Genomic DNA, 25,332 nt, shown 5'->3' with positions numbered 1-25,332 from the left:
TATGATTTTTCAACAAATTCTCCCACCTTTTCAACAAAATTAATTTCATGAAAAATATCTTTTAGCTCAAAACATTCTTGCCATTTTCTTTTCTTTTTTTTTGGCAATTCGTCATTCCGTCATTCCTCACTTTACGCATTTTATCACATACACGCATCTCCCTTATTTGGTTTGTGAATGGGCTGCCGCTGGAGCCGACGACCAATCAACGTTGCAAAAAAAACTTGCATGACGAGAGCTGAGAGGGGTACGGTTCCCCTGCCAAGCGGTGACATTTTTAACTGAAAACCGTGTACCGCCAGGCCGTTGGATAAAATAAGGATTTGTCTCACTGTCAGAATTTTCACTAACCAGACGTTCAAAATTGTAATATTACCTTCAACCTCCTTTGTATGATCAGTGGCAAAGTTTTTAAAGAGCATAGACAGCAGGACAGTTTTTACCGTTTTTACTGGAAACCGGTAGGCACCAGCTGGAAACCGGTAGCTTCTCTTTCTACCTGAGCACTTGAATGTTTGATTGAGACCAGAAATGGCCGAAATTGAGTAGGCAGAGGCTGCAGTTAGTTGGTCATGTTTTCGGCTATATCGTGAGGCGACGAGCGGCCCTGCGGACCGTGCCGCCTCCGCCAGTACGTTCAGGCCTCCAGGAAGGCCCCGCGTCCCCTTTGACCCCGAATCGACCCTGGTTCGAGGGGCGAATCCGAGATGTTTTTCCAGACGTCGAGCACCAACAAAAACAAGGATGGTAAGTTCTCCACGGTTCCTATGGGGGTGCACACCCCTTTGCTGCCTCCGGAGGCGGAGTCAAAAATTTTTAAATTGCGTTTCACTGATGCAAATAAGCTTTTCGACTCTTGAAAGTGTCGATGAACGGATTCTGCGGACGTCCGACACGGGTTCGACGCCTTTGTTTGGTTAATTTTTAATGTGCGTGAGTGCCACATTAAAATGCTATTAAGTGGCAGGAAGGGTTGGGTGTGGACCTTTACTTTGTCATTCCAAGGGGTGGTTCTCTTGAGGTGAACATATTTATGAGGGTGGTTTCGGGATGGCATTTAAAGGGCAAAAGCTCGTCATATATTTTTTTATCTCGAGAAATTAATGTGTGTTGTGTCATCGGAATTCCGTTCAGGTTGAAATGCTGGCGAACCACCGCTCGTATTATGATATTGATCAGCATTTTTATTACACAACTCGAGCAACTCCGTCAAACTGCACACATGCAGTAAAACTATAATAATATATAATTGTCCCTTTATTCAACTGAATATTTCATCATTAATATTCATGTGAAATTTGTAATAATTTGTCATTTTTCAGGAGTGGTGATGAGGGAGAAGAAGGGCTCTATGAGTCGGGTCCAAAGACTCAAGAAGAGGCTGAGCCACAGTTTTGGCAGACTAAGTGAGTTTGCAGCGTGTGTGTACAAAAATAGTGTGCATATTCTCTCGATTTGAGCTTGGCAATCTTTGAGAATAAATAAGCGCTTGCGTGTGTTTCCCCAGAAATTCGACGCCGTTTGCAATAATTAAATAGCAAGCGAACCAAAGCGGAGGATCTTTGCAGTCAAACTATTTCAAGAACAGATAAAGGCTGTCAAAATTTTGTCACTTGAATTTACAATTGTTTGCGTTAGTAACGGAAAAGTTCGCAAATGAGTTTATCAAAAGGTGTGTAACTATAAATTCTTCAGGCCGAAAATAATGTACGCACGCGAGATAAAATAATGTCACTGCCCAGAATTCTCTTATTCTCAAATTGGACTCGTGTGTTTCAAGGTATCGCCAACTGCGAGCTGGAGAGTGAACATCAGGACAAGTGGACGAGAAACAAAATGCCCTACAACACTTACTCGGACGAATTCCTCGACCGAATCGAGCCAAATGGCAATATTCCCCACCAGCACTGTGATAAGGATTCACTCCACTGTGGTGAGCACACGGAATACTTTCCAACTACCTCCCTAAAGGACTGTAAATTTAATAAAAAAGGATCATTCACAAATTCAATTTTATTCAAAAAGAGAGGAAGGGAGATAATGAAAATTAATTTTTAATTCATTTAAGGTAGAGCACAAGGGTACGCTCGTTCAAAAAAATCCAGATATTCTTCGTTGAAATTCGTCTTTTTATTTATGCCTTCTAGTTTTGGCTCTCAACTGCAGCCCTATTTTATTGAATTAAAATTTTTCACTAAATTTGAAAACATTATGTTAATTTGTTACTGTTTTCATAATTTTGTATTTTTTTGAAGGATAGCTGATAATATGTTTAAATGATCTGATGAATTGCATTGATGTCAATTGTTTCAGAGTGGCCACTTGGCGACCGCGATCGCGTCCGTCGCCAGCTATCTGTGTCCAGCGACTCAAAGTTGTTAGACGACGATGTACGAGAGGAGGCGAAAGTGATTATGAGACCGAAAAAGCCGCCGAGACCAAAATCTGAGGTCTTCCTTAACAGGTCCGCTAGCTCCACAAAGCGGTATTCAGCTTTTGGCGTGAGTGTCCTACTGAGTAACCCAACTGCAAAAATTAATCGATTATTTAGGGGGACTCGCCGTTTGGTCGAGCGGATGCTTACGTCAAACTAGAGCAACTCGGGGAAGGATCTTACGCAACTGTGTTCAAGGGTTATAGCAAGTAAGTTGTTGTTTTTGTCACCTCAATCTCTGTTAACAGGATCAGAGAATATGTCTCCACTGACAAGTGACTCATTTCCACAGTTTAACTGGTCAGCCAGTAGCTCTTAAGGAGATCCGTTTGCAAGAAGAGGAAGGTGCTCCTTTTACAGCCATAAGAGAAGCATCTTTACTCAAGGGTCTGAAGCACTCGAATATTGTGACCTTGCACGACATCATTCATACCAGAGAAACCCTCACCTTTGTCTTTGAATATGTTGTAAGTGTCGCATGATACTTTATATTGAACACTTTGTCAGACAATCATAAATTTTCACCAGTTTTTTTAAACTAATAGAAAATTTGTCCAATATACTAACTCTAAATGACATTATCATCATTTAATGAATTATTGTATTATCCCTTTCAACAATTCCCTGCATTTTTCTATCTACGACTTTAAATGAAAATAATAAGACTGGAGTGTTAAATAAGTTTATCTCCTAGTATTCCACGATTTTTTTGGACCGAAATATTCAAGTGTTCCTGACTTGAAAATTTATAAGTTTTGCATGGGTCGATTTTTCTCTTCAAGGTGAGAATAATCTATGGGAAAAATTAATCTCTCATAGTAAAGATTTTTTGTCCAATTTAAGCACCAAAATTGTCCCAAAACGTCTTCTTCGACAAAGATGAAAAATGTTGAATGGCTATCAAGTTGAACGAGAATATCATGTCAGACACCAGAATTTTTGTTCATTTTTATGTACACCCAAATTAACTGTCAAACCTTCATGTTGTATTTTAAACCGTGTTCCCTCAGATAAATATTTTTTTATTCTTACCTTATCAAATCCTATATAAAATTCTCAGTGCTGAGTTACAAAGAAATGGTCGTTAATTTATCATATATGATTTCGACAAATTTGTGATTTGAGGGGGAACCATTTTAAGAAAGTTTAGTTTATTGTCAACATTACATCCACAAATGTCGTGTAAATGGTACGCTTCAAATCTTTTAACTCAGATTAGTTATTCATTCTACGCCCCAGCCTTACAATGATTTAATTGACCACAAGTTTGCTTTAGAATTTACAACATCAGAGAGAGGGACCATTTTGTCATAATATCTGCCTGCCTCACCTATCATTATGATTAATTATTTTTCTTTGTTTGAAATGCCATACTTACGTTTCAGCACACGGACTTGAGTCAATATATGGAACGCCACCCTGGAGGCCTGAGTACGAAGAACACGCAGCTCTTTCTTTTCCAGTTGCTGCGAGGGCTGAATTATTGCCACAAACGAAGAGTCCTTCATCGTGATGTTAAGCCGCAAAATCTTCTTATCAGCGAAATTGGCGAATTGAAGCTCGCCGATTTTGGTACGATTTCTGATTTGAATCTGGAGGCACAATGCCAACGATCGTCTGTTGTAGGTCTCGCCCGTGCCAAGAGTGTGCCAAGCCACACGTACTCGCATGAGGTGGTTACCCTGTGGTACCGACCTCCCGACGTGCTTCTCGGCTCCACGCACTACTCGACATCCCTGGACATGTGGGGAGTCGGTTGCATTCATCTTGAGATGCTCACCGGAGTGCCGGCCTTCCCTGGAGTGCGTGACGCCTCGGACCAGCTTGACAAAATATTCAAGGTAATTTTTATGATTGAAGTGCTGCCAAGAAATTTTACTGTCGCCGTTTATTAGAAAACTTAATAGAATTAGAATAGTTAGTTGGTTGATAATTTTATTGAAAATTTTCGCGGTTTTTGTTGGTTAATTTCTTCATAAATACTAAAAAATGCAAGTTAATATTTTCTTAAATCAATTTATAGTAAAATAAAAATTAGGAAAATGTACCAAAAGGGATTCAAAGAAATGAAGGTAAATTAAAATTTCATTACCAATTCCTCATTAATGCGATTAATTTTTTATCTAAACGCATTGCCATACCTATCATAATTGCTTTACCTCTCATAATATAATTTAAATCATTTAATTAAATATTGGAAGGCACTTTTAAAGCTTTTAAAGAAAGAGCTGATCACGCACTGGAAATAATAATGGTTTATTTGTTAATGATTCAACTGTGAACTGAACACGCAATCACGCAATTAATGGTTAAACCATGTCATAAGTCTGGATCATTTTTGTACTAATCATATTCTGGATTAATATACGATGTGCATTACAAAATTAAAATCTGAATATTGGGTGAAAAGTGATTTTATTTATCTGGGTAACATTTAAAAAATATGCTGCTGGCTTAGGCTATGTTATATAAATTCCTGTGCGGGAAAAATTCGAATTTATACATCATTACAACGTAACAATCTTCATTTAAATTTTATCAATTAGGCTAATTGTAAGAAAACTTTAAAGCTTGACTTTGCCGATTGTTTTCACTGGAGCTGAAATCAATTGGTAGTATTTAAATCCCCTTCATTCCGTAATTTTCTTAAGAACAATGAAGGCTAATTTGTCGCATCTCCTGTCAGGTTCTAGGCACTCCAACCGACGACACATGGCCAGGTGTAAGCAGCTTGCCTGGCTATGTGCCTCACAAACTGTGCTACTACCAGCCGCAACGACTGGGTCGGGTATTCCCTCGGCTACACGACGCCTCGGAAGGGGAGAGCATGGCCTGCTCGCTCTTGCAACTCAATCCCGAGCGGAGGATCAGTGCTGACAGAGCATTACGACACCCGTACTTTGCCTCGCTACCCAAGAAACTTCATGAGCTGCCTGATGGTGAGTGCTTGAACTTTTTTTTATTTAAAATAGAAGTTTAATTTATTTGCATTTGGTATTAAAAAAATGAAGCCCCAGCCGTGAGTAAAATTTGCTGGCTTTGGGGTTCACGCGTGCTCAGTGCTTTTATTGCTTTTATGACTGCAAGAACCTAAATTTAATTTGTAGCAGGAAAGTGGAAACGTAAACGCCATTATTCATTATTAAGTTTATTTGTGTGATTGGTTTTACGTCATTCACGAAATTCTACAAACTTTGTCTGCGTGGAAAATCCATCTGGATGAAAGTTTGTTTTCCGCCTTTTTTAAAGTTTGAAAATATTTATTGCTTTCCTGCTCTGTTTGACAATATTTATTGCTTTCCTGCTTTGTTTGACGTCGCAAATATCAATTACCGTGGTGTAAAGTAAACGATGGTGAAAACAATTTTCAGAAGCCTCGGTCTTCTCCGTGGAAGGCGTTGTGTTGGGTGCAGAACGGCCGTGGTGGAACAAGTCCAAGGCAGCCTCTTCCTCTTACTGTGACTAAGATTGAAACTCATTTTACTAACACATCCCTGCCTGGTAAAATAACGCGCGCATAATGTTACACTTACAAACGAGATGCTCAAGAGAACGAACTATTTATGAAAAGAGAGACGAGAACGCACGGCGGTTTCTGTGAATCAATATTACAAAAGGTGTGCTGCATATTTGTTGAATAGGCGAAACAGGATCATTCTATTGTCTCGCGAGCGGCGCGCAGAGGTTGAAAATTGTTGCACTCCCATTTGATAGTTCGAAATTTTGATTTTTGCTGCGGCTCCGTCGTCGGGCCCAAAAATTGAACTGGAACTCTGCTACGCACTCGCTAATTAATTATTATCTTTTGATTATACACAAACAAAGTGTTGTTGATACGAATTTTGGCTACTAGCCAAAAATGTTGTCTCGATTAGAAGAATGGGTCGAGTCCCTAGACTGTAGAACAGATCTGGTTATACTATAAAGTTGGTGGCAGGATTTTTGGGAGACACCTGCGCGGGGTTTAAACAAACTTTGTAAAGAAACTTTGCCGTCTTTCAAATTTTAATCGAGTAAGAGCCAATTTTGACGATTCCCTCAATTGGAGATAATTTTCAAGTGACAAGACATTCTCTCTCTCGCATTTTGCCATGTTTTTTAGACAAATCGTTCTTGCTGCTGACTCCGAATTTTCTCAAATCCACAGCTATACCGGTGCAGCCCCCTGATTAGCTTTTAACGTCTGTCGTCTGTATTCAAATCGCGGTGCTTGGTTCGTACAAATATGTGTGTATACTTTAAGATCAGTTCGGTTCGACTGAAATCTTCTTGTCACTTTGAGAATCGACGCTGTTCAGCCACTTGATGTTTTTGCAGACCCCAAGTAATATAGGAGGAGAAGCAGTAGTTGTGTTTTTTCGAGAGGAGACAATCCATGATCAATGAATATTTATTGTAAAATATTCAAAATAGCTATACATTAATTCTATCTAGCACCAACGAACTATTTATTTAGATAGAAAAGGCCATCACGCATTCCCTGGTTCACTTTTCATCGTCGCATTGAAATTTGTAATGCGTGAACACGACGCAAATTCATTTACATGATAAAATGTGATTTTCCATCGCGCAACTCAGGAACTAAAATGTGCTAAATTTTGGCATGGAATGCGTGAATATTGAAACTGTTGTGTAAATTTTGGTCTAATTCATGTACACGAGCGCAATACATCCAGTCTTCTGTAAAACTAAGTGCTAAAAAGTATTACAAATTTTCAGACGTAATTGCGTGTCATTTTGTTCTCATCAATTATTGACATTCCTCGAGTGCACTCGAAAGTTGTATTAAGAAAACGGTGTATTTAACAAAAGTTTTCACGCCAGCACTGCTTTCTAAAATCTTTTTATCTTACAGTAGCAAAATGTTGCAGATGCGAAAAGTTTTAGAGAAATTTAAAAACGTGAAAATAAACTTAAAAAATACCATTTGGGCGGTAAACTAGCTTTAGTAAAGCGCTTTTGCGGTTACGTTGCAAGCATTAAACAATGAAGAGTATTATTAACGAAATCTTTACTTCAGTTATTTACGAAGTTATAATAATTGCTGTTTATTACGTCAGTCTTACATTTAATTATTTCACATTAATTTTATTATAACATTTTACTTGGTGTCACAAAGAAAATAAAAAATTTTGAAAAACACTGCAAATACCCGTCTATTATTTCTCCGCATCCTTCGATTGACAATGAATCGCGCTTAAATCGCTCTGAATATCAAGCGAGCTGTTAACGGTTCTTAATGTTGCAAACTGAGCGGGCAAAAGCATTGCAGAGTCAAGGCCGCCGCTGTAGTACGCCAAACTTGAATATTTTACTGCTGGGATTCCCTCGTTGTTACAGCAAGCCATGATATATGAACTTCGTCACCCTTTCTTGAGAGATGCGCACCTTGTTTAATTTGGCATAATTTTGAAAGTGTATATACTAACTTGGCATTCAAGTGCTGCTAGCATCGTGTTTGGTCGGCATTTACGATATTAATCTCCAGATGAGAATTGGGTTCGGGCGCGCAGAGCAGACTTGGGAAACCCCGCCGATTAGCAATCCTCCGACTGGAGAGCACCTTTGACATTGAAATTTACTGCTGGCTCTGTTTGTGCCTGAGAAAAACTTTTAAATAGTTTCAAAAGATAGCTTCTGAATAGAACAACAGCCAGACATCACTCAGCAAAGGCTGGTAAATTATCAGGAGCCTTTTTTAGTGATGACATTTTTAAAAACTTATTACGGCTGTTGACTGACGGAAACACGAAAAATGTTGTTATTTAATCCGTCCAGACTCACGTGATAGTGGTAAACCGACCGCTATACCTATGTCTGCTAACGTGAGCCCACGCACGTCTTACCTTCAATTAATACCCATTGTCCTATTTCCATTTCTTCATTTAACAACACACTGATAAAACCCAAACTCTGCAGAAAAACCCCACGGGGATTTTTTACTAATTAGCATGTCTTTTGTTAAGAGAAGACGTCACTGGCGCAACGAGCACAGGATTCCCTGCCTCGTTTTGTTGCCTCGCAATTAATCCGCGTAGGTCCATTTGCGTGGGCAGGGCACGCTGACATGACATTACATTACACGATATTTTCATTTGGATTCCCATTCTGCTGTGTCGCGCGATTAACTCGACTATATAGCGTAACAGGTCGGCGACTCTGAATTCTTGACGTCAAAACATTCACTTTTCCTGATTTTTTTGCCTGGTTCAGGTGTGCTGACGCTGACCCACACAAGCAATGATAATAAGGAAAGTCTTCGCTCCGCGACTATTTTTAAACCCCGGTGCTCCATGCTGCAATCTTCAGATCCATTAATAAATATTTCTATGACGTCAGCGATACGCGATACCTACAAGGAAAGGTTAGCAGTTTTAAAAACCATTATAAAATGTGCTCATGCGATTACGACCAATTTGTTTCTGGGTCTGGGCGATGCAGATCTCTCCAGGATCTTTGGATGATTGCTGAAAATAATAGGATTTCCTGGCTCTCTTTATCTACGGTCTGCTTGTGGTTTACTAACACACGTATTTTACGGCTGTAATTGTTACGCTGCATTTTTCATTTTTTTTATTGTGCGGATTGTTTTATAGATTATTCAGCATCTGAAGTTTTGTATTCTGTTTGTGTTCAGTAATTGCGGCTCACAAATAATTTTTCAAATATATGAACAAATTAAATTACTGAAAATCCTAGGTTAGGGGACAATTATTAACAATAATTGTTTATATATAGAGGCTTATTGTTTATTCTCACTCTATTAGGCCAATGCATTCATGTTATTAAAAAGGCGTCAAAATTATATAAAATATATATGTGAAAAAGGCAGCATACCTGGCAAACATCTCGTTAAGACTTTACCCAGGAGGGCAATGCCGGCATGGGCCTATACTAGAAGAGTAATTAAAAATTCGCACTCACATACGCCTTACACACTGCTGGAAACTGCATTTTTATCGCTAAAATTATTTTGTTATATTCGAAAAGCTACTTAAAATATTTTGTCGAAAATCCTCCTTATTGAATGAGAGCGTGTTTTAATATGAAATTAAGCCATTGAGCGTTTGGCCAGAACTGAAATTCTTAAATCGATTATAGTGGAAAATTCAATGATCTTTTCGGAATATTGGATACGTTTCCAATGTCAATTATTTTTCTCAAATAATTTATTTTCTTGTTTGACTCGTCATAAATTTTCTGCACTGATTTAGCAACAACTGGATACCGAAAATTAGTTTTAAAATTGCTGCCTGTTCTAGGTCAACTAGAAATTAAGAAGGCGTGTTTATTTTATTCGATGCTATTCCAAACCAATTATCCAACTGTGTGTTTGGATCAGGTTGGTAAATGGTTCAGCTCTTGGCAGACAGCCTGGCGCTCGGCTGATATTATAATTCCACGCACGCGATAAAAAAATATTTCGCGGTAGCGACTGCAGAAGTGCTAATTTAAAAACTCTTTATCACACGGGCTGCTGGATCGGGATTTATCAGGTTTGCACTGCTCGTGCGTTCAGCATTATCTTATGCGACCAAGACGTCCGTTTCTTGAGTTTTTTGTAAAGTCAGGTGAGCGGATTCCACGGAAATTGCCACCGCGGGCTAAATGTCAATGTAAGTGAGTCGCGCCTGCACGGAATCTTGAGTGCAGGCTTTGGCTGTTGGTTCGCAATTTCTTAGATTTCACTCCTGGCAAAATTTCACGGACTCATTGTATCTATTTGTTTTTTAAACATTCCAAATACAAGCGAATTTACCGAATTATTTGCTTGACTTTTAATTCCAATACTATTATTTTCCTAGGACTAAATTAATTATTAAAAATTTGCCAACAGCTTGAAGTATTTTTTGATTTGCTATTTGGATCTACTATTTATTTATGATTTTACCAATTTTAAAATTTATTGGTGCCAGTTAAGAAAAATGGTACAGTTTTTCGTTGATTTGACACGTTGAACTGGTGTTGAAAACCAATCAAATTCAGTTTTGTTGATTTTATTTTTAGATAATTTAACTTTAATATGCATTTAAGTATACTATAATAATATTCCTTGGACAGTTATGTGCTATGTAAACTATAAGACTATGGACACAAAATTTTGCTTCTCCACGCATACGTTAAAAATCCACCTGTTTTAATATGCATAAAATAATACCGTTAAAATTAAATGGTATTCGAAATTCTACAAAATAAAGACCGGCGTCACTGGATGATATTTTAGATGAACAGTGACAGCTCAGGACAAAATCTCGTTGGATGCAGACTGCTTGATAAGCAGCATTTCGACTGACTGAAAATAATCTTGTCGAAATATAAAGAACTTATGTGAGTTCTCCATTTCGCTAAAAAAATTCCAAGCCACCGGAAAATGTTCAATTAAGAAGGTTCCAGAAACCAAATTTCTCCTGCAAGTGGTTACCCAAAAGAACAACAAAATTCACGCGCCGGGTGTACGTGATTACCATGTGGGTTCAAAAAAACAGTTGACCACAGGCACTCAGATGCGCGTCCGTAACATTGGCGTTAGTTTTGTCTGCACAGATTCTCGGCTGTCATAAATCTTAACAATATACGCGCATGTTTTGAATTGCGTTCTCGGGGAATCCTGGGTTTGGAGGTTGGGACTTAAAATCCCTGAAGACAGGTTTTAGTGTACAGGCTTTCGTGCATGGTTACAATTTTATCACGATCCCGGCGCGCGCGTATGGTGTTTGACGTCTGGGATGTGGTCGGTCAGCAATTAATTTATCTGCCGCGAAGAAATAAAAGGCGGCACCTGGCGCGAACTCAGGACACTCGCTCCTACTCCGAGCTCAAAAGCAAATCGTCCACTTAGTCGAAGACGGACTTTCTACACGATCACACGCACTCGCGCAGATCTCGTTGCATTTTCAATTGTCCGTCGTGTTTCGATTTCGGGCCGCTCGCCTTCCGCCTGCACCATGTTCGTCTCATATTTCTACTTTTTCCTAGCCCTCTCGGTGAGTACAATTTTTTTAATTTTTCTCTCTTGTTGTTGAGTTTCAAATCTAATAACGGAATATATTAATTAAGTCATAATTTAAATTAAAATTCGCGTAGATTTCACGTTTCCAAGCGTGACACTCTTTCTAGGTTTTTCTATCCTATTAAGTAGAGATTGTTGCAATAAACTAGCCTCATCGCAATTTTGCCGTTTGCTCCTTCTTCATCTTCTTCTCCTACTCAAAACACGTGCAATGCATGTGTATGCACTTTAACAGAAGCGCTCGCTCGCTCGCTCGCAGAGGATTTCGAGCCGCTGGCTGGCTGGCGCTCGCACCTCTTGGGTCTACTTTCACCTGAGTCTCCGGTGCGCCGAGTACATCAGTGTAAAACAAACATGATCTTTCGATGCCGGCATCAAGTGGGCGAGACTAGTTTTATTAATTTTCAGTTTTTCCTCGTTCTCCACTGCCGACCGCTTTTGCAAGGTTTTTTAATTGAATTGCCGATCTCTTGGCGCGCGCATCCGGTGCTGCACTTGTTTGATTTAATTTAATTCTGCACTGCGCGTGCATGAATAAAACAACGGAAGTGCTGGAAACGCTCACGTAATTAAGTAATTAATCCTTATATACAAAATAAAAACTGATTGTGCGGCAGACGCGCCCTTGACGACACTCAATGCGTGCAGAGGAGAGGAAGATTGTATGGTAGTAGAATAATAATTGAGCAACTTGCAACTTACAGTAGGATTATTCTCACGATAGTATCTATCAAGCGGCCTGGTACTAGCTTCAGAAAGTCATTTTTCATTTAATGCCATCGAGCTGATTCTATATATATTTTATTACATTATGCGTATATCTAAGGCTCAAGGAAGTTACGCGACTTGTTAATACGGTCAATACGTAATAGAAGCAAAGGTTGTACTAACTTGAAATCATTAGCACCGCAGGATATGTTCACGCAATATCATTACATCATCTCCGGGCGCTATAATACGTGACTCACTCATTCACAAAAGAGCGCTGTTTTGAAAAACAAAAGCTGGACTGTCGTATTTTAATTAAATGTAAAGAGTTAAGCAAATTTTGCGCTAACATCCGCATCCATATGCAATTTCCAGGTTCCGCAGGCTCTGCGCGCTCGACCGCAAGACACTGTCAAGATAGGCTGCAATGCGTCAATGGTCGACACCGCGATTGAGGAAAGGTCAGGCCGACCTGATTACCCTGATCCTCAACCAAAGTCCGGCGATAAGGTGAGTGACCTGCAGCTTCGTCAACACACGCGTTTGGCAGCGTTTCAAGTTAAATGACGTTGTGATGAATGTGTAATACAACTCCCAAAGTGATCATAGATTTTTTCTCGCCACTTCGTTACCGCAATTTTTGCCAAGTTGCTTGCTGAAACATTATTAAAATTAAGGTCCAATATGGGCGTTTAAAATAACAACTCATAGCCTTTTTGCACCTTGTCTGATAGTTCTGGGTGCTTCTTCCTTTTTATTCCATTCCAATGAGACTTTAAGCAAAACAAAAGTATCCATAATAACAAAAATTGTAGCTTCTTATCTAATTAAGTAAAAATTAGGTCTGGTAATAACTTTTTACAACTGTTTTACAGGAACCTTCTTCGCGGGTGATCTTCCCTGGGCCCATGCACAACTCGCTCAAAAATAGAACTACCTATTTTTCGGAGAGTGGTGTTATTGACAGAACGCCGAGCTTCATACCTTTCGTGCCGAGCTCAGAGCGAACACCCAGCTGCGCCGATGGCTCTACTTACTGCGAGGAGCCAGACAATTATCCAAAGTAAAATAAAAAAGAAATCATTCCTCGGTCTGAGTGCTCAAGCGTGTACTTGTTCTGATTACAGAGATTACATTTCACAGCTGCTGAAGAGCGAAAAAATGATCAAAGGTCTCTTCGGGCAGGATGACGTGAGTTACACCCAGCTTAAAACATCGCTTTCAATTTTTAATTGCAAAAAATAAATTGCAGGTGTCGACAATCTCCGTGTCTCAGCGGATCGACTCTTCAGACGAAACTCCAATTTGCCCTTCGATGGTGAGTCGACTCGACAAACCAGTTGTATTGGACTGGAACTTAAATAATATTTGCTTTCAGGAGCATGTTGCTTATCCGAAATTGGCCCAGAATAAGGAGGACAAGTGGCTCTACATCATCAACCAGCCTGAAAATGTGCAGGGCATCCGCGTCGAGAAGTGCATGTAGGTTAAACGCACGCCTTGTCATTCCTGTTTTGCAATGATTTATTTTTTGTTCATCAGAAAAGAACAACCTTGTACGCTGAGCGAGAGCCTGCCCATCGGTTATAAGACGTCGTGCAGACAGAAATACATCTACAGGAAGCTCGTGTCTATTAGCGAAAATGGAAGGCCGCTCACTGATTCATTCAGGTAAACGAGATTTTCTGCATGGACAAGCATTTTAGTTTACCCGTTCAAAGCCGTAATTTTTTAACTTCAAATCTTTAAAAATCCTAAAAAAATACAAAAGAAAAAAAATCATAGTCAAAATAATTTAGGCAACGACTGGGATTTCAGTTGATGAATTCGAGTTTTAAGGGTTTAGACAGTATCACATGATATGTATTTTAAAGGCTTGAAGCAGGATGCTACTTAGTCCATTAAAAAATAAAATACCCGAAAAACTGGAATGGGACGTAAAAATTTTTGAAGAAAAGCGCGTTGAATAATTCGGGCGCGCGAGTGACCGAATGATTCCGATGAACAAAATGTTCGTCACTTTCTTTTGCTTATTTCATTGACCGTAAATGGAAACAAGTGGCGGCTTGCAAGATTTCCCTGTTGGTCGACGACCGCAAGTGTTGTGGCTCGATCCTTATCACTTTGCAGGCTTAATATATCATAGCTCATGATTATTTTTTAACGCTGTCACCTTGAATTGCAGGATCCCCTCGTGCTGCTCTTGCCACTTCCGCCTAACAAGTGTGGCGAACAGATTCGGCGCGGAGAACACTAGTCCGGCAATATCTCTTCGCAACCGCATGGACATGAGAGAAACGGCTCGTCAGGATGCGTTGCCATCGAAGAGACAACCAAAATCTTCGTAGAAGGAACTTTCAAGTCTCTGGCTGAGACACAAAAGACTGTTGATCTCGATTTTATGATATCATAAAGTGTATATATTTATGCTGAACTATAAATATAAGAATGGCGCAGTGACTTTTTAAAGAAACATTACCGTATTGCGGTCGATTTTTAATTTATTTTGAAATGTACATCTCGTTAGATTCACAAATCACATGAGATTGAAAACAAAAAGTGTTTTATATGTACATGTATATATGCGCATTAACTAAACTGCGGGAAAGTAATATATTTATAAGTTTCTCTCAGTGTCGATCGAACCCCAAAAATTGAACTACAAAGACGGCAATAAACAAACAACTCTATGACTAAATCCTACGCGTTTATTTTATCCGAAGCGTGAACGATGCCCTTTGACTTTTTCAGAAAACTCCAGGTCTTTGAAAATACAAATTTTTTTCATCGCAGTATAGAAATGTGAAGAAACTAATTCAATCCCTTACAAACGTACAAATAGGAAAGCTTAACAATTTAAACTCTAGGCAATTACGGACTTTGCGTTGAACGTGACAGGGCGATAAAAATCGAATTGTTTTCCCCAACCTCTGGCCGCCGTGTTGTAATTGTTACCAGATTGGATTTGCTGCCGAATGCGCTCTGCTGATTCGCTACTCGATTGAGCCACTTCCTCGACGGCGACGACGTTGCTGGCCTCGGATCCACTTTGCAAGCCTAAACACACACGCCACAGATGACTATTAGCATTCAGGTAGTGATTTGTCAAAGAGAAAATTCATCATGCAGAAAATAAAGGTGAAAAAATGCTGGGAGACAAACCATAAAAATGAGACAGATAAATATTTATAAAAACAAGCACGCATCAAAGCGAGTGCTTTACAAAAGTTGTTTAAAGAAATACTTCATGCTTCACGACGATGACACGCCGAGGGGTGAACTATATAAAGATCTTAAAACTTGAGTGCAACAAGACCGGGAGCTTCAAAATGTCAAAAAATGCTCTTGCCTTTCTGTTGCAAAGCGGATTGCTGCCGCGTTTGCTGCTCGATATGGTTAATAATGGCTTTGGCTTGGGAAAAGGTTTGGTATTGTGTATTTTGTGTTTGCTCGTGTTGCTGCTGCTGTTGATATTCGTACTGCAGTTGCGACTCCTGCTGCTGGCTGGACGAAGAGGAGGCCTCGATCTTGTAGGCTTCCAGCGACTGTTGCTGGTATTGGTACTGGTGCTGCTGCTGCTGCTGTTGGAGGCTCTGCTGGTACTGGTAGTTCTGCATCTGCTGCTCGTATATAAATTGCTGCTGCTGCTCGTAAGCTTGCTGCTGCTCATAAGCGTACTGCTGTTGCTGCTGAAGGTGCTGCTCCTCCTCGAAGAATTGCCTCGTTTCACAGCACGTATCAGCGACAAAGTAGATTCCTTGGGGCTGCGAGTACTGAATCGAGAAGTTGGTCGGCTGCTGCGCGTGCAGGAAGTCGGGCAGCTCGTCGGTTGGCGGAACAACCTTCTCTGGCTTCTTGATCGGTTTCGGCTGGTACACGTGGTTGGGGTCGAACGTCTGGATCAGCTGCTTCACGGGGATCTTCTCGTACTCTTCGACCTCCAGTTGCTGCTGCACCAACGATTCCGTGGTATGCTGCTGAGCCAGCACTTGGCTCTGGAGCAGCTGCTGACTGGCGAAGTGGTGCTGGCTCTGCTGCTCGAACGCCTGCTGCCTTTGCTGCTCAAACTGCTCGATCTGCTGCTGGCTGACCGTTTCCTGCTGGCTGCTGTACGATTGTTTGCTGTAGCTGACGCTCTCCTGCTGGAACTGCTGCATTTGCGATTCCTGTCGAATGATCTCCTCTAGCTTCTCCACTCCCGTGAATGGAGCCTCTCCCTCAGCCGGCTGGTCGAGCTGCTCAAGAGGGGCTGGCTCTGGAACCTGGCCTTGCTCTTGAACCTCCTGTGCTGGCTCCGGAATTTGAGCCGGCTCAGGGATCTGAGCGGGCTCTGGAACTTGCACTGGCTCTGGAGCCGGTGCGGGTTCCAAAACTTGTTCTGGCTGCGTCTGCTCGGCCGGAGGCGCCACCTGCTCAGTTGGAGGCGGCACTTGCTGGGCTTCCGGCTCGGGAACAGGAGCAGAAGCCTCAGCAACCGAGGCTGCTTCTTGAACGGGAATGTCTTTGGGTGGCTCTTCAACGGTCTGCTGCACGACCTCCTGAGCCGTCGTGACTTCTGAAGACTCGGTGAAAGCCTGTTCGCTCGAAGTTACAGTCGTACTCTCCTGGACTACCACCTGCTGCTCCTGCACGACCTCCTGTTGGACGAACTCCTGATGCTGGGAGACGACGGTCGTGGAGGACTCTTCCTTCTTGATGTGGAACTGCTCGGCTTTGACGGCGATCTCGGTCTTAATCTCCTCCATGCGTTTCCTGATCTCCAACTCGGACTGCGGCGGTGCGACCTGCTGTGGCAGTGTTTGTGGCGTGAAGGGACGGGGGGCTGGCGCGCTCGGAATTGGAGAGAAAGTGTAAGTTTGTGGTGCAACGGGGATTTCGTTTGTTTGAGGCTGGAAAGGAGGAGTAGGGGGGTTAAAGGCTGCGGGTTCCTGCTGGCTAACAAAAGCTGCTTGCACCGGTTGTCCTGCGAGATTCGCAATGATAGAGACACGAGAATCTGGTTTTGAAGCGTCAATTAGATTCACTTGAGACTTACTCTCAGGTTGCGCTGCTGCAACTCTGGGAATCGGAGCCACGGTAGATCCAAAATTTCTCGGCAATGCTGTCAAAAAGCACCATCGCTGCACGTCAGTTTTTTTACACGACTAGTTTTTAAACTCACAGTTGAAAGCATTGGGGTCCCACGCCCTGGGCAACCTCGGCTTTAGCAGGGCGTCCACGTTCACCCTGGACGTGAGCGCCGGCGGAGGGTTGTACGGGGTCTTGGGGGTCGGCGGGAGGGGCTGCTTGAAGGCCGGCGATGGTTGCGGGGTCTGACTGAACTGCTGGGAATAGGTGAGACCGGACGGCGGGGTAGGCGAGGGAGCGTAGGCGCGCGGCGGCACCGGCGACGCCGTCTGGTACGCGCGTGTCTGCGGGGGCAGCGTGTTGCTTTGGAAGGTCATCTGCTGCTGGCTCTGGGTCGACGTGCTCAGGGTGGTCGTCTGCTGCTCAGACGCCCGCTGAACCTGCGGAGAGGAGATAATTTTTAAATTCACTCTAAATTAATTTTTATTTCAAATTGCAAAAACGCTTCGATTTATTTAAAATCGAATTTAGTAAACCAAAAAGATTTGAATTTCATATTTCCAGATAATTTTGTAATCAGCAAAATTGCTGTTTATATCCTTAAAGTTTTTGATCGAATGTTGCGCTTACGACTGTGTCGACGACCTGCTGGTGTGAAGGGGGTTGCCTCTTGATTTCCTGGAACGCGTTGTTGACCGATCCTGTTTGCAAGGCTGCCTCCCACGGGCTTTGAACCATTTTTAATCTTGGCTGCACATATTTTTCCTAAAGAGAATCCACAGGTCAGGGGACTCTCTCGTTCCAAATTGACATATCAGATTACCTGAATCTGAGCCATTTCTCGCTCTCGTTGAACTCGGCTCTGGTCGATGACCGAGGGTGGGGGCAGTTTTGGGCTCGCTCTCGCCGCCGATGCTGCAACCTGAGCCTCTTGGAGCTGCTTCTGCACATTGCTTTCGTCAACCACCCACTTCTCGGCCCTCTTGCGTCGTTTCGCGAATAATTCAGCTCCTGAGAGGTGAAGTATTTAGTAAAAACAACTAAATCCTTGATTTAAAAAAAAGGAAGATTTTTTTCACAAACCTTTTCCACAGGGAGAATTGAGATCTTTGACTAGATCGAAACACACTTCGGGATTCATCTGGGTGGGCTCGATTTTCAATCCCTGCTTGCGTAGACTGTTAATGTCGTGAATTTGGCCGTGCGGATTCATGACGAGGCTCAAATTCATCTCCTTAAACGATAACATGTTGCAAATATTCACCGGCTTGCAGAAAACACCCCTTACCTTGGGAGGAATCTGGAAGTTGCCCATGACGTCTGCCGTGGTGGGGGTAGCCGGCCTCTGGCCTTCTCCCCTTCCGCTAGCATCTTCACTCTGTCCCTGAGCTGGAACAAAGAATTAGCTCACTTAAGTTAAGCAAGATGCGTGACGCTCGAGTCCAGCAGATTGCCTGCTCTCGCTATTGGCAGGCGCCAGCGTGTTTGTTCGCCAAGAAACGGCCAATTTATGTTGGATGCAGGCGTGGAAAAACACGCATGGTGGTTGTCGAGTTTTAGAGCCTTTGTGCAGCGCGCGTGTTATAATATTTCAGGATGTTTACGGTGGTGGCCGAGATTATTTCGCGAGGCTATTTTTGTTTACGCCGGCTTCTCGCCGCATTTGCTTGAAAGGCTGCTTGTTAATTCTGGGAAATTTCGTGAAGAAAGACGCCGGCAGCCAATTTAATTCCAAGCAGCCGACGAAATTTATATGAAACGTAATAAATTAGACCACCGGCCGAGTGCAATTGAACATTTGTGAAATTCTCAATGACCGCCGGTCGTCTGGGCTAAAAATAAAAAGCTCTTGAACATTTGCTCGATGGAGAATTATCTCAGCCGTGTCCCACATTCGCTCAAGTGAAGCGGCACGCAAAAATTTCTCAGATAGTTGCAATTTTAGAAATCTAACAGCGGCAGTCTTCTCAGAATAGACCATGTTTTTATTTTAACATTTCCGCAAAATAGGCTTGCAATTTTGCGATAGTAACCAATTTTTTAAAATTTTAAATTCACAAATGAAACAAAGAAATTTAAACAAAAAATTCCCTTTCATCTGAACAAAAATCCCTTGCAACCCTGAAGAAATGTTTACCGTACCGTTCACTTGCACCCTGGTCTGGAGCTGCTTGCGTCGGTTCTTGAGTTCCGGGGGTAGCAGGGTGGCCGCGCCGGGCGGCGGCGGCGCCCCCACACAGGGAATCCACCCCACCCTGGAGGACATGGCAGCGGCGCACGGGTGCGTAAGGGTCCGCCCTGAGAGCGCTGCTCCTGGTCGAGCGAGCGAGAGCGCGAGCCGCCTCAGAATAGATCCGGTGGAAATCCCGGCAAGACTGCGCTTTAATTGTGATCGCGCTATTTCAAGGACCCCCTCCGCCCCCCTCCGCCGACCCCAACCCAGCCCAAGTGCCCCGTGTCGAACCCTTCGATCGTGCTTCACGCGTAGGGGCCAGTGAAAACATTACAAACTGGTGTACCAAAGTGTTTATTGCGTTTGTTTTTGAGTTGTGTTAGGAAATTTTGATGTTCGATGAAAATTGCCTTTGTTTTTTACTTGATTTCTTAAATCAGGAACAAATTGGAATTTTCACGGTTCGTGTAATAGCTAAAGGTCCGAATTTAGAAACACTAATTTAAATTTAGTAATAAATTAGTAGCAAGCGAAAATTTCGACTCAATTTTTTGTTTCAAGCATCCATTAAACTTATGCTTGTCGATTTTTGCCTTTTTCCATGCAATTTTCACTGAATTTTTAAAATCATGAATGATATACATCAATATAGTCAAATATACGAACAAAATATCTGATAAAAATTGTCATGTTTTTAGACGCACAATAAATTAACAAATTTAGAAGCTCACAGCACCATTTTTCAATACCTTGATTTAAGTTCATTCATTGATTTTTTATTCAAAACAGTCCAATCCTAAAATACTTTCCCACATTTTCTGTAATTTCTAAACTGGGATAGATTTAACAGACTGCCAACACCGGATATTTTGTTGCCAGTTTTTAGAACAACTCTGTTTAGCCTTTTATATGATGCCGCTTGATGGGCTGCGCGCGTGTTAATTATAATTTAATGGCTTCTTTTTTCACGCTTATTTAGCTTTCTTGAGCCTTATTTTTCTCCCTGTCCGATGGCAAGCAGCCAAAATTCCACTACTCCGAGCCGATCCCGTTCTTTATTATACATATAGCGTTTCGATCGCGTTTCGATTTAAGAGCCGAACGCGTGTGTGTGTTCGCAAATTTGCTGGAGGCGAGGGTCGCCAGCCTCGAAATAGACGAGGTCGAAAATTAATGGAAACTCACATTCGTGGACCCACTTGACGGATCTTTTCATTCTGTTGACGTACATCGAGTGTCCTTTGCTCTGCTGGTTAGACGAGTCGTACAGGCTGGCTGAGATTCGGTGCGCCAGCTGCACCTGCTCCTGCACCGTCGGGTGACACGCTGCGTAGAAGCTCGACGACGAAAACAGTTTGCCTGAAAATTGAATGTTGTATGTTGCTTATTAATTTATTCTTTTTAATCAGTGCAAAACCAGTGCTTTTTGTCATAATTATAAATATTCAAAATATAATTTGAAAATACTAATAAAAAATTACGATTTTTCGGTTCATTCCACTGCTTGCTGGACATGTTCAGAAGACAAAACCAGGTGCTGCACAGTATGAGAGCGCGTGATTCTAATTTTATTTAACAATTTTTCAGCTTTTTAGCCTTCCAAGCCTCCTTTCTCTTGTAGGAGTAGCTAGTGAAAAAAAATTTTCACGTAAAATTTCAGAAGAGTTATACATTTTACTTTATTTTATGATATCTCAGATTTTTCTGTGTTGTATGAGAATGTCTTCCTTGGTAATTGCGAGTTAATTCGATATAAATTTTTATTTATAGAATAATATTTTTTAACAGTTCATTTGAATATTGTCAAACCTTTCCTTGTCTGGTCTAGATAAATTCTGAACAACCTTTTTGCAATCAATTATTTTTTATAAATTAACCACGGAATTATTCTAGATGGAAGAAAAATGGCATTTTGGCGCAGTAAAAGAGTTAAAATTTGGTAAAGATAGTAAGATGAATTTAAACAAGAGGCTCTGGAAGCAGTGAGAATATTAAAAGAATGAACATAGATTTAAAAAAAACTTTAACCAACAATGCTGTGACAAATTCTGACAGGTTTTAAAACTGTTTTTTGGTATGATCTTAAGTTAAATACTGAACAGTCAAATTTTGAACATGTTTCAGGAGGAGTAGTAGAGTAGAAATAAATTTTTCTTCTATTCTAATGCTACTCCCAATTGTGATTTGCTTTATATTTAATTTTATATAATTACTCTGCTTTTGAGGGATAAATTGAATTGAAATGAATCCTTATATCATAGCTTGTAAGTTAGTGCTGTCGCTGTCCATAAAAAATATGTAGTTTTGATGAATTAATAACTTTTTAAATTATAAAACAGCTTACGATTTCTCTGCTGGGGTGTGATTTCGCCAGAGTCGCTGGCAGGCGTGAACAGCTTCTCCAGATCGATCTTTTTTGGCACGTAGGCTTCATCTTGCTCTTCCTGCAACAACAAGCAAAACAAAGCACCGTTGTACCTATTAAAATGTCGCAATCAAACCGGCACTTAAGTTGGTTGCGTGGTCGTCTTTGAAATTAATTGCGTGCACCACTCAATTAGAGATAGTGGTCAGAGAGTGCTGCGAGTGTCGGCATGCAAAAGTAAGAAGACGCCCACGACCGTCTCGACGCCGTCGCATTTTAAATTTAGCCCTTCGACTGGGTGTGAACTTCTTCCCGACTAACTAGACCTCTCTTTCTCTTCAGCTTTGACGCAACTTTTTACAACCGCCCTTAATCGTGGGTCAATGCTCCGAATACTTGCGTAAAAACTGCTCGAAACCCGATCTGTTTACCTACATTTCATTTCAAACGCCGCTCCGCAGTCGAGTGGCCAATTTGTAAATATTTGAAAAGGCTGCAGAACTTAGTTATTGACGTTGCCTGTCAAAGTGGAAACGCTTGTGTGAATCCTTTATGGTACCAGTACCTGTGGAAATTTCCGAATTCTTTAATTACGCCAGTATTGCTAATCCGCGTTAAGTAATCCACCATGGTACCACAATGGATTCCATTCCAAATTGACAAACGCGTTACTTTTAAGGATATTGTTCCCCAGCATTCAGTAATCACTTTGGAAACCAAATCCATGTTTCTTACCGAAATTCCACATCTTCTTAAGTAACAGAAGAATTCTAAATGTTAACGTAATTCTTTTTTGTTGTTTAATATTCTAAAGCACTTAACTCCTTGAGCACTTGGATGTATTGTATTTGGTCACAAGTAAGTGTTGTAAAACTATTGCACCCTCACTCTCACCTCACGTATGTTATATCGAAAGACACTCCCACTTGCCACTATATAATGTTTGACAAAATAACACTCTGGTCACTTGAGAGTTTTTCATCCACGCATTGACTTCGGGCAAGTGTGGGAGAGCGTCCTATTTGACTTTCCATCTTTAATTTGGCAGAGTGAGTGGTGAGAATTCAAAATCTAATTGAGCTTATTTTTCTTCTGTTTTAAATTCTATTCTGGAAAATAATAATTCATTTAATGTTGTATTCCTGTTAGTAATTCGAATATTCAAATCCTGTTCTTATTGAGTCAATTCTCCGGTGAATAATAATATTAATATCAAATACACACCATATAATTTCTCCTGTATCGTTTAAGTTCCTATCAACAATATACTTTAGTTTGTAAGTAACAAACTTACCTCTTTCATTGCTTTACCCTAGTAATTAAAGAAACTACGCGATCTAAAAACCGCTCGTCTAAAATTCATATTTTATCAAAATTAAGTTTCATATTTTAAATCAATAGATTAAATATTTAAATTCCATTTGTTTTATAAGAAGTAATTCTTTTAAAGTAAATTCTAAATTTTCCATTTCCAACTTTGGGAACTAATTAAAGTTGGTGGTGTCAGAAAAATCCTGAAAGGGCACGGCTTCACCGGGAGGGTAACTACTGGGGAGTTCTGTCCTGCGGCCCGAATTAATGCCTGGGTACGCGAAGGTTGCAACGTAATTCTAGATAAAGGCAAATTTTTGAATAATTAATCAGCTAGATTACTCCTGACTAAGTTGCAATTCACATGGTGTCAGAAGTGTTTCTGTCAATCAGTTAATATTTAAACCACTATTCTGACACAATTCACAAGGTGTCAGAAGTTTTTTTTTTGTCAATCGGGGAGTATTTAAATAAATTTTCAAATAATTAACTATGTCCTAATGCCAAAGGCCACGGCGCTAAGACAAACTTAATTAAAATTTCGTAATTTTGTATCTTCCGATAACTTTACGACATACATTTCATAACCGATTGACAGAACTGTTACCTAATTACTAGGAAAGAGGAACAATATTTTCAGTGTGTATTACTCACCATTTGTTATCATTTGATTTTACAACTTTTATGTTGTTTCAATTTTCAAGGAAAATTCCTTTCGATCGATCGAATGCAAAGTAATTTTTAATATTCGTTGCTTTACTTTATTAAGTTTGCCCGTTGTTTTATATTTTTTTTTAGTTGGCCAACGACATTAAAGAATATGCGCTCTGAAAGAATAGAGCGACTTTCAATTTTTATTTAATGCTGTGGAGGTGTTTTTTCACCACAAATCACGGACGCACCGCGTTATTTTGTTTTTTTTTTGGATCCCCGCGGTTGCATTTTTGGTACTGAAAATGAGAAAATCGACTCTAGGAAATCTTTTCTCCAGACCAAAATTAATTCCTCGATTTGAACGTGCCTTTATGCCGTTCCGGTACCACTTTTATTATCTAGCGATTCAACGAGTCGACACGTTGCTCGCACCGGGCTCTTTCTGTTCTCTACAAGCCCGTTTTTATTTTTCTTTGAAGATTCTTTCAATTTTTCAATGAAGATTCTTTCAAATTCTTTTTCGCTCACGTCGCGACTTTGCTGGACGAGGCCAGTTTTTCAATGTGCGATACTGACGTGTATAATCGTACTATTGAGGGAAGACTCGGTATTTTGATTTTCATAAAAAATCACTTCCTTTTTATTTTTTTCATCTGGTTGTACTCTATGTAGTCTCCGATGATGGGTTTTCCGTGGCTCCATTAAAAAAGCATTATTATGTTCTGCAAGTTCAGACATGTGCTTCTCTCAGTCCAGTTTACCTAATCTCAAAATTGAAAGAGAAGGAAACTGTATTTCATGCGGCTGCCGAGTGCTGCACAGCCTGCTCATTGGTCCCACACGCCGCTAGACAAAGCGGGTGTTTTAGGATATAAAGCAGGATCAAGTGATCATAGCCTATGCGAAAAGGCGTAACACTTCATTAATAAAAATCTCTGCCAATTAAAAGTCAAAAGAAAAAGGACAAAGTTTAATCTCCCTCACGATTTTATAATACACAGAATTAATAATAATTAATTGAGACATTTCTGTGTCCCAATGAAAATTGACTCATTTTCATATTTTTCTTTTTCTTTTACTCGAATAAAGGAACTTTTAATAATTTTTTTTTGTAGCATTTGTAAACGGCAATGTTACATAATTTAATGAAATCTACAACAGGAACATTTCTTTTCAATTAAGCTCACTCACCACATCGGGTCATTAAATTTCTTTGGTTTCGCTCGGTATCGTGCCTACATAATTAGGCCAATTTCAAATTCTTCTTTTTAATAGAGAAATTTAAAAACAAAACCTACAAACCGACTTTGGGTGCATCCCAGTCGTGTTTTTTTAATCCGAATGTTGCGCGCGACTTAAATTTAAAATTTTGTTACTCAAATTAGACACTGTGGCTTCCCGCGGTTCTACATCTTCTTCAGACAAGGTCGCCAAAGCATCCGAGCGAAGACCAGACCCGACACCAAAAGAAGCGGAACATCAGACTGCTTCCCCAAGACCAGCGGAGGTTCCTCAGGGTTTCAAATTTCGACAACATCTCATCGACAATTTAGCACATTTAGTTCATTCTCCGTCTTCTAAAGCTGTTCTCAGGGTCTCCAGAATAAAAG

At 40.7% G+C, this 25,332-nt stretch overlaps 3 protein-coding genes across 7 annotated transcripts in view; 2 read left to right on the top strand and 1 right to left on the bottom strand.

Moving 5' to 3' along the window:
• The first annotated feature begins 494 nt into the window (after window positions 1-494).
• Window positions 495-7,583, top strand: Eip63E (cyclin dependent kinase Eip63E). The gene is made up of 10 exons (XM_065495979.1): window positions 495-747; window positions 1,323-1,406; window positions 1,781-1,933; window positions 2,314-2,501; window positions 2,552-2,643; window positions 2,727-2,901; window positions 3,820-4,006; window positions 4,061-4,275; window positions 5,121-5,373; window positions 5,806-7,583. The coding sequence occupies exons 1-10, from the start codon at window positions 708-710 to the stop codon at window positions 5,898-5,900; spliced, it is 1,482 nt and encodes a 493-aa protein (XP_065352051.1). The 5' UTR covers window positions 495-707; the 3' UTR covers window positions 5,901-7,583.
• Window positions 7,584-11,225: 3,642 nt separating this feature from the next.
• spz (Spaetzle domain-containing protein) lies at window positions 11,226-14,850 on the top strand. Its single transcript, XM_065496342.1, has 8 exons — window positions 11,226-11,418; window positions 12,528-12,662; window positions 13,028-13,215; window positions 13,280-13,343; window positions 13,405-13,470; window positions 13,531-13,634; window positions 13,695-13,823; window positions 14,338-14,850. Exons 1-8 carry the CDS (start codon window positions 11,380-11,382, stop codon window positions 14,498-14,500), a joined length of 888 nt encoding a protein of 295 aa, XP_065352414.1. The 5' UTR covers window positions 11,226-11,379; the 3' UTR covers window positions 14,501-14,850.
• LOC135947455 (uncharacterized) overlaps window positions 14,636-25,332 on the bottom strand; it is a 26,771-nt gene continuing 16,074 nt past the window's right edge. For all 5 annotated transcript variants that reach the window (XM_065496339.1, XM_065496336.1, XM_065496338.1 and 2 more), the window contains 10 exons: window positions 21,737-21,836; window positions 20,578-20,751; window positions 18,508-18,608; window positions 18,303-18,453; window positions 18,043-18,230; window positions 17,850-17,984; window positions 17,314-17,659; window positions 17,188-17,253; window positions 15,502-17,115; window positions 14,636-15,209 (listed from right to left, as the gene is read on the bottom strand). In XM_065496339.1, the coding sequence (XP_065352411.1) occupies window positions 15,016-15,209; window positions 15,502-17,115; window positions 17,188-17,253; window positions 17,314-17,659; window positions 17,850-17,984; window positions 18,043-18,230; window positions 18,303-18,453; window positions 18,508-18,608; window positions 20,578-20,751; window positions 21,737-21,836 (3,069 nt within the window). In that variant the 3' untranslated portion in view covers window positions 14,636-15,015. The remainder of the gene's footprint in view (window positions 15,210-15,501; window positions 17,116-17,187; window positions 17,254-17,313; window positions 17,660-17,849; window positions 17,985-18,042; window positions 18,231-18,302; window positions 18,454-18,507; window positions 18,609-20,577; window positions 20,752-21,736; window positions 21,837-25,332) is intronic.

Source organism: Cloeon dipterum, chromosome X, assembly GCF_949628265.1.
Source record: "Cloeon dipterum chromosome X, ieCloDipt1.1, whole genome shotgun sequence".
NCBI lineage: Eukaryota > Metazoa > Arthropoda > Insecta > Ephemeroptera > Baetidae > Cloeon > Cloeon dipterum.
Note: the sequence above shows the minus strand (reverse complement) of the source record. Positions and strands in the feature narration are given on the sequence as shown.

Bases quoted from the DNA above. Each gene is read 5' to 3' on its own strand.
- Eip63E (XM_065495979.1), top strand. From the start codon at position 708: ATGTTTTTCCAGACGTCGAGCACCAACAAAAACAAGGATG. The intron at 748-1,322 runs GTAAGTTCTCCA...GTCATTTTTCAG, and splicing joins CACCAACAAAAACAAGGATG to GAGTGGTGATGAGGGAGAAG. The intron at 2,502-2,551 runs GTGAGTGTCCTA...TCGATTATTTAG, and splicing joins AGCGGTATTCAGCTTTTGGC to GGGGACTCGCCGTTTGGTCG.
- spz (XM_065496342.1), top strand. From the start codon at position 11,380: ATGTTCGTCTCATATTTCTACTTTTTCCTAGCCCTCTCG. The intron at 12,663-13,027 runs GTGAGTGACCTG...ACTGTTTTACAG, and splicing joins AACCAAAGTCCGGCGATAAG to GAACCTTCTTCGCGGGTGAT. The intron at 13,824-14,337 runs GTAAACGAGATT...CTTGAATTGCAG, and splicing joins CCGCTCACTGATTCATTCAG to GATCCCCTCGTGCTGCTCTT.